At 37.9% G+C, this 13,664-nt stretch overlaps 1 protein-coding gene across 3 annotated transcripts in view; it reads left to right on the forward strand.

Annotated features, from left to right (window-relative positions):
• RCOR3 (REST corepressor 3) overlaps positions 1–13,664 on the forward strand; it is a 58,332-nt gene that overhangs the window by 13,408 nt on the left and 31,260 nt on the right. For all 3 annotated transcript variants that reach the window (XM_058275160.2, XM_058275161.2, XM_058275162.2), the window contains exon 7: positions 103–181. In XM_058275160.2, coding sequence (XP_058131143.1) covers positions 103–181 — 79 coding nt within the window. The remainder of the gene's footprint in view (positions 1–102; positions 182–13,664) is intronic.

The following is a 13,664-nucleotide window of genomic DNA, read 5'->3' on the forward strand; positions in this document are numbered from 1 at the left end:
ATTTAGTAAAATTACTCGCAGGGTATATTAAAGGTTTGATAAGAACAGTGGAATAGAATAAAAAGGAGAGGATTAAGTTTCTTAATCTTTGTTTCTTCTCAGTGATGATGATGTGGAAGAAACACACCCAATGGATGGGAATGATAGTGATTATGATCCCAAAAAAGAAGCCAAAAAAGAGGTAATGATGATCATTAATTAAAGTGCTTATAATTTTTCTACATGTCCACTCAAAAACTAGGGAAGAATTGTGGGAAGATGGTAGAATAGAAAGGTCCAGGATCAGTCCCTGCACCATTACTATTAAACAAAAAGGAACTATTTGAATCAACTATTTCAAAACTCCAAAGCATAGTAGAATACTGTACAGCATTCAGAGAAGAGAGGCAGGAAGAGGCTGGTAAATTATAGTAAATACCAGTAAATTGCTCTTTCCACGCAGCAATTACTGTGCTTCCCTTCCCCACTCTCATGGTAGGCAGCAGTGGGGTTAGGACCATGCAGTACATAGCTTATTGGTGACAGAAAGGGACATAAAAATCCACTTCCCCGAGATCTGGTGGGGGTGGGGGAACGGTACAGGCAGATGGCTTATCACTGCTTTTGGTTAATTACTGTGAATTGCTGGGGTCCCAGCTCAGAGGGCAGTCATTATTCCAGATCACTCAGGAAAAAGGCAGTGGAGGAGACTTAAAGGTGGTACACTTCATCAGGGCTATGGAGGGCAGTTGAAGGTCTGCATTGGCTAGGCAGGAGCTGAGTCAAGAAAGTGCAGCTTTGCGGAGCTTTGGGAAAAGTTCCTGGTGCCCATCCAGGCCCCTCCCTGATCCCCTCCAGATCAGTTTGGAGCTAGCTGACATTCCCTTTGTGGGTCCCTGGCTTTGTTCCAGCTGGGAAAGAGTGACTTGGGAAACTCCTCTCCAGTGTGCTTCCCCTTCCCTTTCCCCTTCAGGCAAAAGCAGCTTGGGATAATGAAAGCTGTATAAGAAACAATTAAAGCAGGAGGCCTGGGGCAAAGGCCTGCTTCAAGACCTGCAGTGGAACACCTAGGAGAGGGAAAGGTCTGTTTCCTAAGTAGAGGGGGCATTCAAACTCTTGAAAACAGGAGAACTCTCAAGGCCATTGACAAGCACAAGCCGAGGGTAAGAAGACACAGGGCCAGAAAAGACAGTGAGGCCCCTATACTTCACATTGGCCTTCGACTGACTTGCTGTTAAGAGGGCTGAACTCCGATGGAGAGCACTGGCCAACACAAAGCCAATTTGCAAAGATGTTGAAAGGTGTTTTTTGCTTAGGTTTGCTGGGATTTGGTAGTTCCTGACACACCAAGAAAATCTCTATCATATTACCAGATGGCTACTAACTTAAGAACAAACATCTCAGAGGATAAATTCCAGAGTAAATATTAAAATGTTAAAATACACAGTGTGCAACAAAACATTACAAGATAAAGAAACAGAAAATTATGGCCCATCCCAAGGAAAAAGATAAAAATCCAAAAAACATAAACAAAGAATACCAGACTGTGGACATAACTGTGGACAAAGACTTTTATAAAATGATACTCAGAATGCTCAGTGAGATGAAGGAAAATACAGAGAAAGAACTAAAGGATATCACGAAAATAACCAATATCCTGAAAGAGATAGAGGAAAATACAACTAAAGGATATCAGGAGAACAACAAACAATATGAGACACAAAGTGAAGAGAGAAATTTTAAGAAGGAACCAAACAGCACTACTGGAGTTGAGGATCACAAACTGAAATGAAAAATTCCCAGGAGGGTTTCAATAACGGATTGAAGTTGGCATAAGAAAGAATCAGCAAACTCAAAGACAAGACAATTGAAATGAGTCAGGCTGAGAAGCAGAAAGAAGAATTGTAGAAAGCAAAAATACCGTAAGAGACCTCTGGGACAACATCAAGTATACCAGTATATGCATTATGGTAGTTCCAGAAGGAGAAGAAAGAAAGGGGCAGAAGGAATATTCAAAATAAAGACAGAGAACTTCCTGAACACACAAAAGAGGTGAATATGCACATCCAAGAAGCCCAGAGAACACTAAACATGGTAAACACACTACATCACATACTGATGAAACTTTCTCATGCAAAGGACAAGGAAAGAGTTCTGAAGGCTGCAAGAGAAAAAGAACAGGTTATGTATAAGAGAGTACCAACTAGATTGAGTGCCAATTTCTTATCAGAATCCATGGAGACAAAAAAAACAGCAGTTTGAAATATTTAAAATGCTGAAAGAAAACAATTACCAACTAAGAATTTTATATCTGATGAGACTGTCTTTCAAAAATGAGGGGGAGAAATCACAACGTTCCCAGGGAAGCAAAAGATGAGGGAATTCTTCACCACTAGATCTGCCCTACAAATAATACTAAAGGGAGTTCATCAGACAGAAAGGAAAGGAAAGGACACTAGACAGTGGTGCAACACATCATAAAGAAATAAAGACCTCTGCAAAAGGTAACCATTTGGGTAATTATAAATGTCAGTATTATTGTATTTTTTGATATGTAACTCCACTTCTGACTTCCTACAGGTGATAAAATGCAAATTCATAGAAAGTAATGATAGATCTATGGTTTGGGACATAAAATGTACAAAGATAATAGTTTGTAACAAGTACAGAAAAAGGTAGGGAGGTGGAGGGGTATAAGAAGATGAATGGAGGGGTAGACTATTGAAGACAAGTTGATATCAAATCAAATATGATTGTAATATATTTAGGATGTTAAACTTTAACCCAATGGTGACCACAAGGAAAATATATCGAGAGAGAAGTGAAAAGGACTCAGTGGGATAGTGTAAAAAATAAAATAAATATGAAAGTGAGCAATAACAGAAGAATTGAAGGATAGCAAAGATCTAAGAATAACAAAGACTATATAGCAAAATTGCAGAACAAAATCCTGCGTTATCAGTAGTGACTTTAAATGTATTAAACTCTCCAGTCAAAAGGCAGGCATTGGCAGATTGGATTTAAAAAGCATGACCCAACTATATGCTGTTTGTAAGAGACTCACCTAAATTCAAAGATGTAAGAAGGCTGAAAGTGAAAGGCTAGGGAAAATAATTTTCATGCAAAAGAACACTGGGGTAACTGTGCTAATAACAGATAAAGTAAATTTTTAATTAAAAAATGGTACCAGAGACAAAAATGACCAGTATATTATTGATAAAGGGGAAAATTCAACAAAAAAGTTGTAACTTTTATAAATATATATTCACCTAACAACAAATCCCTAAAATATATGAAGTACATACTGGCAGATTTGAAAGGAGAAATAGTTCTACATTAAAAATAGGAGACTTTCATACGTAACCTTCAATAATGGGTAGAACATCGGTACAGAAGATCAATAAGGAAATAAAAGATTTGAACAATGCATTAAACCACCTAGACCCAACACACATAATGGAAACACTTCTTCCAACAATAGCAGGTGGCACATTCTTGTGAGTACCTATGAATCCTCTAGGATAGTCCATATCTTAAGTCACAAAACAAGTCTCAGTAAATTAAAAAATATTGAAATCATGCAGTATATCTTCTCTATCCACAGTGGAATGAAGCTAGAAATCAGTAACGGAGAAATGTGAAATTCACAGGTAAACAATGTACTCTTAAAAGAAGAGATTTCAAGTCAGAGGTCTAACTTCTGAACTAAAGAACCAGAAAAAGAAAAGCAAACTAAATCCAAAGCAGGCAGAAGGAAGGAAATAAAGATTAGAGTGGAGATGAATGACATAAAGAATTAAAACCAATAGAGGGAAGCAGATGTGACTCAACTGATAGAGCCTCCGCTACCATATAGGAGGTCCAGGGTTCGATACCCAGGCCCTCCTGGCCCATGTGGTGAGCTGGCCCACATACAGTGCTGCACACAAGGAGTTCCATGCCACATGGGTGTCCCCTGCATAGGGGTACCCCACGCGTAAGAAATGCACCCTGCAAGAAGAGCTGCCCTGTGCAAAAAAAAAGCACAGCCCGAACAAAAGTGGTGCTGCACACACAGAGAGCTGATGTAGCAAGATAATGCAACAAAAAAAGAGACACAGCTTCTCAGTGCCTCAGAGAATGCAAGCAAACAGAAGAACACACAGCGAATGGATATAAGAGCGCAGACAATGGGGGGATGGGGCAGGGGATAGGGGGAGAGAAATAAATAAAAAATAAATCTTTAAAAAAAATAAATAAAATAATAGAATCAACAAAGCCAAAAGTTGCTCCTTTGAAAAGATCAATAAAGTTGACAAACCTTCAGCAAGACTGACAGAATATGAGAACAGAAAATAAGAAATGAAAAGGAGACATCATTACCAACCCCACTGAAATATAAAGAACTGTAAGAGGATACTGTGAACAACTGTATGCCAGCAAATTAGATTAGCTAGATGAAATGGGCAAATTCATAGAAACAAAAAGCTGCCTATGTTGACTCAAGAAGAGATAGAAAAATAAAAAACGACAAAAAAATAGATCTCAGAAACGATTAATAATTAGTATAGAGATTGAATCAGCAATTTAAAAACCTCCCAATAAACGGACTTGGCCCAGTGGTTAGGGCGTCCGTCTACCACATGGGAGGTTTGTGGTTCAAACCCCGGGCCTCCTTGACCCGTGTGGAGCTGACCCATGCGCAGTGCTGATGCATGCAAGGAGTCCCGCCCCACTCAGGGGTGTCCCCTGCATAGGGGAGGCCCACGCGCAAGGAGTGCACCCGTAAGGAGAGCCGCCCAGCGCGAAAGAAAGTGCAGCCTGCCCAGGAATGGCACCGCCCACACTTCCGAGCTGCTGACGACAACAGAAGCAGACAAAGAAACAAGATGCAGCAAATAACTTTACTGGAATTGTAGATGGTGTTGGGGTTTAAGATATATTTAGGGGATTTGAATCTCTGGACTGACAATATGATAGCCAGGCCCTGAGCCTCAACAGACTCCAGCTCCTACAATCTGATTTATTGGACTCACCTCACTCAGCTAAGATGGAGTTGAAGAAGGACAACCACCACACCATGGAGCCTAGAGTGCCTACAACTGAAAGCAGGAGGATTGCATCCACTATCCATGTGGAATCTGAGCCTCCTCTTGGCATAGAGGTGCAACGGACACAACCAATCCAAGGTCCACAGAGAAAAGGTGGCATTGGAGTGGGAAAAGTGGACATGGTGGCTGATGGGTATGGGGAATGGCAGGAAGAGATGAGATGTGGAGGCGCCTTTGGGACTTGGAGTTGCCCTGGATGGTGCTTCAGGGGCAATCACCGGACATTGTAAATCCTCCCAGGGCCCACTGGATGAAATGGGGGAGAATATGGGCCATGATGTGGACCAGTGACCATGAGGTGCAGAGATGCCCAGAGATGTACTTACCAAATGCAATGGATGTGTCATGATGATGGGAGTGAATGTTGCTGGGGGGGGGAGTGGTGGGGTGGGGGTGGTGGGGTTGAATGGGACCTCATATTTTTTTTAATGTAATATTTTTACAAAATAATAAAAAAAAAGACGCAGCAAATAGACACAGAGAACAGACAACTGGGGGGGGAATTAAATAAATAAATATTTAAGAAATAAAATAAAATAAATAAATAAATAAAAACCTCCCAATAAAAAGAAAGTCTTTTCAGGGAAATTAACAAATATTCCTATAAGAATTCATACCAACTCTGCTCACATTCTTCAAGAAAATTGAAGAGGAAGAAACACTCACTAATTTATTCTGCAGAGTCAGCATCCCCCTTATACCAAAGCCAGATAAAGTTATCACAAGAAAAAAAAATTATGGACCAATATCTTTTAGGAATATAGATGCAAATATTCTCACCAAAACACTAGCAAATCAAATCCAAAAGCACATTAAAACAATTCTACACCATGATCAAGTGGGACTTATCCTAGGTATGCAAGGGCAGTTCAACATAAGAAAATCAGTTAATGTAGTACAACTCATTAACAGATTGAAGGATAAAAACAACATAATCATTTCAGTTGATGCAGAATGGGCATTTGGCAAAATACTGCATCCCTTCTTGATAAAAACACAACACTAGGAATAGAAGGAATCTTTCTCAGCATGATAAAGGGTATATATAAAGAACCCATACCTAATTTCATACTCAATGATGAAAGACTGAAAGCTTTCATTTTAAAATCAGGAATAAGAGAGATACCTACTGTCACCACTGTTATTCAACATTTTATTAGAAGTTCTATACAGAGCAGTTAGGCAAGAAAGGGAAGTCAGAGGCATCCAAATTGGAAAGGAAGACTACAGCAAAGCTCCGAGAGCTAATAAATGAATTAAGCAATGTGATGAGACATAAGATCATCATCCAAAAATCAATAGCATTTCTCTAGTAATGAGTAGTTGGAAGTAGAAATCAGGAAAAAAATTCCATTTACAATAGCAACTGAAAGAGTCCGATATCTAGGAATAAATCTAACCAAGGATGTAAAGGACTTTTACACAGAAAACTATAAAAAAGAAATTAAAGCAGACCAAAATAAATGGAAGGGTATTCCATGTTCGTGGATAGGGAGACAAAATACTGTTATGATGTCAGTTCTACCCAAAGCAATGTACAGGTTCAAAACAATCCCAATCAAAATTCCAGCAACCTTCTTTGCAGAAATGGGAAAGCCAATTATTGCATTTATATGGAAGGGTAAGAGGCCCTGAATAGCCAAAGCTATCCTGAAAAAAACAAAGTTGAAGGGCTTATACTTCCCAAATATAAAACTTAATTACAAAGCCTCAGTAGTGAAGAGACCCTAGTATTGACACAAAGACAGACATATAGACCAATGGAATCAAATTGAGAGATCAGAAATCAGGCCTCACATTTATAACCCACTGACCTTTGACAAGGTGGCAAAGACCACTCAACTGGAAAAAATAGTCTCTTCAGCAGATGGTGACGGGGAAACTGGATCTCCATTTACAAAAGAATGAAAGTGGACCCCACCTCACACCATATACAAAAATCAACTGAAAATGGATTAAAGAATTAACTATAACTACCAGAACCATAACATTTTTCTAGAAGAAAACTTAGGGAAGCATCTCCAGGGCATTGTGTTAAGCAGTGATCTCTTAGACCTTACACCCAAAGTACAAGGAAGGTAACAAAAAACAGAAATGGGATCTCATCAAAATTAAAAACATTTTGTGCCTCGAAGGATTTTTTCATGAAAGAAAAATGACAGCCTACACAGTGGGAGAATATATTTGGAAACCACTATTCAATAAAGATTTATTATCCAAAATATGTAAAGAAATTCTTCAACTCAACAACAAAAAGACAACCTAGTTAAAAAATGGGTAAAAGACTTGAATAGACTTTTCTCCAAAGAAAATATATACAAATGGCCAAAAAGCACTTTGAAAAGAATCTCAACATCATTAGTCATTAGAGAAATGCAAATAAAAACCACAGTGTAATACCATTTCACACCCATTAGAATGGCTGCTACTGATAATAAATGGAAAAATTTTAAGTTTAGAAAGCACGTGGAGAAAAGGAATACTCATTCATTGGTGGTAAGAATGTAAAAAGTATAGCTGCAGTAGAAGACAAGTTTGACAATTCCTCAGAAAGTTAAGCATAGAATTACCATATGACTGGCAATCTCATAGGTTTATACCCAAAATATTTGAAAGCAGAGACTCAAGCACATATTTGCACACTGATGCTCACGGTACATTATTCACAATTGACAAAAGATAGAAGAAACCCAAGTGTCCACTAGCCAATGCATGATGAACAGAACGTGGTTTATACACAAAATGGAATATTATTCTGCTGTTAAAAGGAATGAAATCCTGATATGTGCAACAACATGGATGAACCTTGAAGACATCAAGTTGAATGAAATAAGCCAGACCCAAAAGGACAAATACTGTATGAACTCACTGTATGAACCATTTGGAATAAGCAAACTCTTGGAATGAGAATCTAGAATATAAGTCACCAGGGAACATGGGGTGGTGTTAGCAAAGAGGGAGTTAAAGCTTAAAAAGTAGATTCTGTCTTTAGGATGATGGAAAGGTTTTGGTTATGGTCAGCGGTAATGGTAGCACAGCCTTGTGAACCTAATTTACCACATTCGATTATATATTTGAGTGTGGTAAAAGGGGAAATTTTAGGTTGTATATATGTTGCTAGGATTAAAATTTAAAAATAAAATTCATAGAACTGCACAACACAAACAGTAATCCTAAGTTAAACCATGGGCTGTAATTAATAGTAAAATCATATAAATGTAGTTTCATCAATTTTAACAAATGTACCACATCAGTGCAGGGTGTTAAGGATAGATTGGTATATTGGAACCCTGTTTTGATGCATGATATTTCTGTAATCCTAAAAGTTCTCTAATAAAAGGAGAAAAAAAGTAAAAGGAAAAAAAAAAGTTAAGTTTTTCCCTAATTATAAATTATCTTATGTATACATGTTTATATTGCTATTATTAAATATATTGTAATGGATCCTGTTGCTCATTGAGTATTGCCACCCTTATGACATATAAAAACATCAAACATCCACGGAGATTATTCCAATAAATTATTTAGTGAGTGTGCTTTTAGTCATCTTATTTTTTAAAGTATCATTTTTCTGATTATAAAAGAAATGTTCATTGTAGAAAATATGAGAAAAATGCAAAATAGATTAAAAATAAGTTATTTTATTTCCCCTTTCCCCTTAAAAAAGAATGACTATTCTTCATATTAAGAAATACTTTTAAAAATAATTGTTTAGGGGGAAGCGGCTGTGGCTCGATCATTTGTGCTCCCATCTACCATAGGGGAGGCCCTGGGTTCACGTTCCAGGGCTTCCTTGTGAAGGCAGGCTTGCCTGAATGCTGCTGAGTGCCGCCCGGCCTGCAAGCGCTGTGAAGTGCCGACTCAGCAAGGTGACACAACAAAAAGGGAGACAAGTGAAACTACAGAAGAGCATGCAGTGAATGGACACAGAGAGCAAAAACAATAAACAAGCCACAAGGGGTGGGGATAAAGAAAAAATAAATATAGACATACAGAAGAATGCACAGTGAGTGGACACAGCAGACAGCAAGCAAGCCACAAGGAAGTAGTAAATGTCCATGCTTTATAGAAGAGTTGGGAAATACTAATTGTTAGAACCTCAATGAGCCTGTAATCTAAGTACTTTTGGGGTTAATAAATACTCAGAAGTATAAAAGCCCTAATAGAAAAGAAAACCATCCTCAGATGATATACTCATTACAAAATTAAGCTTTTTGTTTTCGTTGCCTAGTTTTACTTAAAAAGATTTTATTCATCCCCTCTGTAGCAAATTAGAGATTATTAGTAGCAGTTATTATGACAAGCATTGAAAATTTAAAACTCAATTTTCAGGAGATGGAAGAATCCTCAACTAGAAAATCCCTTAAGTAGCCTCACACTTCTCAGTATAATGATAATGATGACAACTCAAAATCATTAAGAAAAGGTTAAATTGATACACATGCCTTCTTTAATAAGACAAAGAATTCTATAAAATATAGTCAGAATATTGACGGAAAAAGGCTTGTGAGGTATAGGCAGCGGTGAAATAGTGAAAAAAAATTGATATTTGAGACAGTAGATCTGAGTTTGCTTAAACTTAACATTTACCAGGTATGTGACTTTATCCAATTTAATCACTCATTCCTCTTAAGGTTCTCAATGCCATGGCCCATTCTGGCCTGTCATTACTTTAAATTCTCATTTATGAAAATTTTAAAGTCCCACTGTTACCTCAACTTCATATTTTCCCCATTTCTTACTGCTATTAAATGTTCTCCGATTCTTTTGACTCCATTTTTTTCCCAAATCTTTCGGCTTATTCCTTACATTTGTTTCCCTGAGCCATAGACCCAATGATCAGCTACTTAAATTGTTCTCTCCCAGTATCATTTACCTTGTATTTCTGCTCTACTTTCCCTGGCCCTGTAAACCTACAATCCTAGATCAATAGCTCTTCTTGGTTCTGGAGGCGGAGCAGGAGAATATATTAGTAAATTGTTCTTACTACAGAAAGTTTCTTATCTCAGTGTAGTCCTTAGTGCCTTTAAATTTTCACCTGTAAGCCTATTTTATTTGTAATTGGTAAAATGAAAACAGTAAGACTGTTTTGAGAATCAAAGAGGTAATATATATGTAAGTGCTTATTATAGTACCCAGGACATAGTAAGTCTTGTATAAAAGTTACTATTGCTTTATTATCTTAGCAATTATTTTGAACAGTCATCCCTTTCTACACAATGCCCACCATTCTTCCACCTTATACTTCACAGAGAAAATACCAGGCAGGAACTCCCTTAAATATCAGCCCTTCCCTAACCTCTCTGCTAAATCACAACTTTCTCTGCTCTTTTCATCTTACTGTATTTGCACTTCAGACATTATTAGTTCTTGGATTTCTCCTGCTCTATGAAGTCAAGGACTCAGTTATTCATCTTACATCTCTTACCTTTTTGCACAGTACCTGACTAATGGCAGATATCCAGTAAATGTTTGTTGAATGGACAGTCTGCTGCAATACTTCCTTCCTCCATTTTCATGAGAAGAACAAAGGTGCCTTCTCTTGTTCTGTACAGTCTCACTACTTATTTGATTTTTTTTATTTTTGGAGGTACCAAGGATTGAACCCGACCTTGTACATACGAAGCAGACACTCAACCACTGAGCTACACCAACTCCCACCCCCTGCTTATTTGATCACTCATTTGATCACTTATTTGATCTTATCCATCCCTTTATATCTCTTCCGGGACTTTCTCCATCATTTATCCTTTCTCTTCTCCGTATTTTCAACCTTTTCACTGCAGCCTGTGAATACGATCAAGTCTTTCATTTAAAAACATAATGGTCTTAAACAGTCTTCTTGAAACAACTGTACTTTTTAGTTAGCACTACCTCACTCTTGAATTTGTTTCAGTGTCCCATTACTCCAATGAAATTGCCAGCAGAAGTCACCAATGACCTCCTAACTGCCAAATCCAGTGATTTCTTTCTTTATTGTTGCTTGCTTGTCCTTTCCATATCATTTCAAGCTGTTGGCCCCTCCCTTTTCCCTGAAAGTCTCTGACTTGTAATGGCTTCACTTTTTTTTTTTGTCTTTATTTTTTAATGTTACATTCAAAAAATATGAGGTCCCCACATATCCTCCACCCCCCTCATCCCACTCCTCCCCCCATAACAACCTCCTCCATCATCATGAGAGATTCACTGTAATGCCTTCTTCTTAATTCCTATTTACCTTTTTAACCATTGTGTCTCAATTTTAGTGACTTCTGTTTCTCTCTCACACTTGATTCAAATAACTGAAATTTTCCTCTTTGTTCTTCTGTATGACCTCCGTATTTTTAGGTTCTAATTGCTTCTCTGAAAGACTGCAACAATTCTCTATCCTAACTTAACCTCTGACAGTCTGGACTGTCCATATCACCTTTTCCAGTCCATTCTCTGCTTTGTTGCCAAAGCGATCTTTTCAAAACCAGATCTTTGCCTTGATGTTTTTCCATGGCTTTGTGTATAGGATAAAGCCTGGAGTCTAGCTAGGCATTCCCTACCCCACCCATTTCAGATTATTAACAGCATTTTGGATATGTTCTTTAGTTCCCTAGCTTTTGTCCCATGGTTATGTTGTTGTTGTTGTTGTTTTAAGTGGTATATATTTATGTATTCTGCCCCCCCCCCCCAGTTGTTTGCACTCACTATCTGCTCACCTTCCTTTTAGGAGGTACCAGGAAGTGAACCCTGGACCTCCCATGGGGGAGGGAGCCACCCAATTGCTTGACCCACATCCACTCCCTCCTTGTTGTGTCTTTCATTGTGTTTCCTCTTTGTGCCTTCTTATTGCATCATTTTGCCAAGCCTGCCATTGTGTCGGCTTGCTGTCTTGCTTGTCGTCTTTGGGAGGCACTGGGAACTGAACCCAGAGCTTCCCATGTGGTATGTGGGCACTCACCTGCTTGAGCCACATCTGTTCCCTTTTTTTTTCTTAAGATTTATTTTTATTATCCCCCCCCACCCCAGTTGTTTGTGCTTGCTGTCTGCTCTCAGTGTCTGTTTGTTGTGTGCTCTCTGTATTTGCTCTGCTTCTTTTCTTTTTTTTAGGAGGTGCTGGGAACTGAACCTGGGACCTCTCATGTAGTAGGCAGGCACCCAATTGCTTGAGCTACATCTGCTTCTCATGTTCCCTTACTTTTTTTAATTCTCTTTTTCCCAAATCTGCCTAGGAAAATCCTCATAATTCCACAGGTTGTAGCTTATCTGTAAGATCTTCCTATGCCTTATCTTAAATTGGCCATCTCCTTATTTTTTTTTAAATCTATTACTACAGTAACTTCACTGAGTGATACTTGTTTATTCATAGTCTCCCTTGCCCCACCTGCACTTCCCTAGGTGATGAGTTCTTTAAGAGCAAGAACTGTGTCTTAACTATCTTTTTGTTTCCAGGTCCTTGTACTTGGTAATCAATCAATAAAATTTATAATAATGAATGGGAAAATATAAACTGTATGAGAGATTAGTGATTTGCTTTCAGTTATTTAGAAAATGTGTATATGTGGAATATTCTTTTGCCCAGCTGACTAAGATGATACATACTCATTTGGTCTGTTTGCCCATGATCTCCTCCTATTAACAAATACTACGAGGGAGAGTAAGTTAAAAAGAGTTAAACAGATCCTGCAAGATTGTGGTCCAGAACTGGCACTTTATACCTCTGACTTCATTCCTTTATCTGCTTTTGCACAAATGTAAATTTTTTTTGAGTTATGAAATTAATTAATACACAGAGTATGTATAATTGGTATGAACAGTTTAAAGAATAATAATAAAAGAAACACCAGTGTATATACAACACTAAACTTAAAAAATAAGTCCTCTCTTCCTCCCCTCCTGAGGGAACCACAATCCTGAAATTTATTAATTCACTTGCCTTTTTTGTATGTAGTTTCATCATGTATGTAGGTATCTCTGAGCAATAGATCATTTGGTCTCACCCCTTTTTGGACTTTAATTGAATGGAATCATATTGTATGTATTCTTCAGCTCCTTTTTTTTCTCAACATGTTTTTGCTATTTATTTTTATTAATATGTTGTGTTCCATTTATGCACATACAACAACATATTCATTCTTCTCTCAATAAACATTGTTTCCAGATTTTAAATTATTATAAACAATGCTGATATGAACATGTTCTGGTACATATGTTCTTTGGAATTGTGGTTCTCATCTAGGTTTAGCATTGTCACAACAAAAATGGCATTTGAAAATTATGGAGGCACTGTTTATTGTTAAAGTGATTGTGGGGCACCATTAACATGTAGTGGGCAAGGGAAAGGGATGCCAACTCTCCTGAAAAACACAGCACATATTGTACTGCCAAAAAATGCCAGCAGTGTCTCACTGAGCAACTGCTCAACCAGATGATTCGGGGTTTGGACTTTGAGCCATAGCATGTCAGCCTGATGTCCAAGAAGGGAAAGTAAGGGCTTAAGATTGAAATTTACCCACACAGGGCACTGATTAAATCATTCATGCTTATGTAATAAGACTCCAATAAAAACTCTAGACACAGCTCAGGAGAGCTTCCATGATTGATTAAAAAACCATCTGTGTACTGGGA

Source organism: Dasypus novemcinctus, chromosome 13 (assembly GCF_030445035.2).
Source record: "Dasypus novemcinctus isolate mDasNov1 chromosome 13, mDasNov1.1.hap2, whole genome shotgun sequence".
Taxonomy (NCBI): domain Eukaryota; kingdom Metazoa; phylum Chordata; class Mammalia; order Cingulata; family Dasypodidae; genus Dasypus; species Dasypus novemcinctus.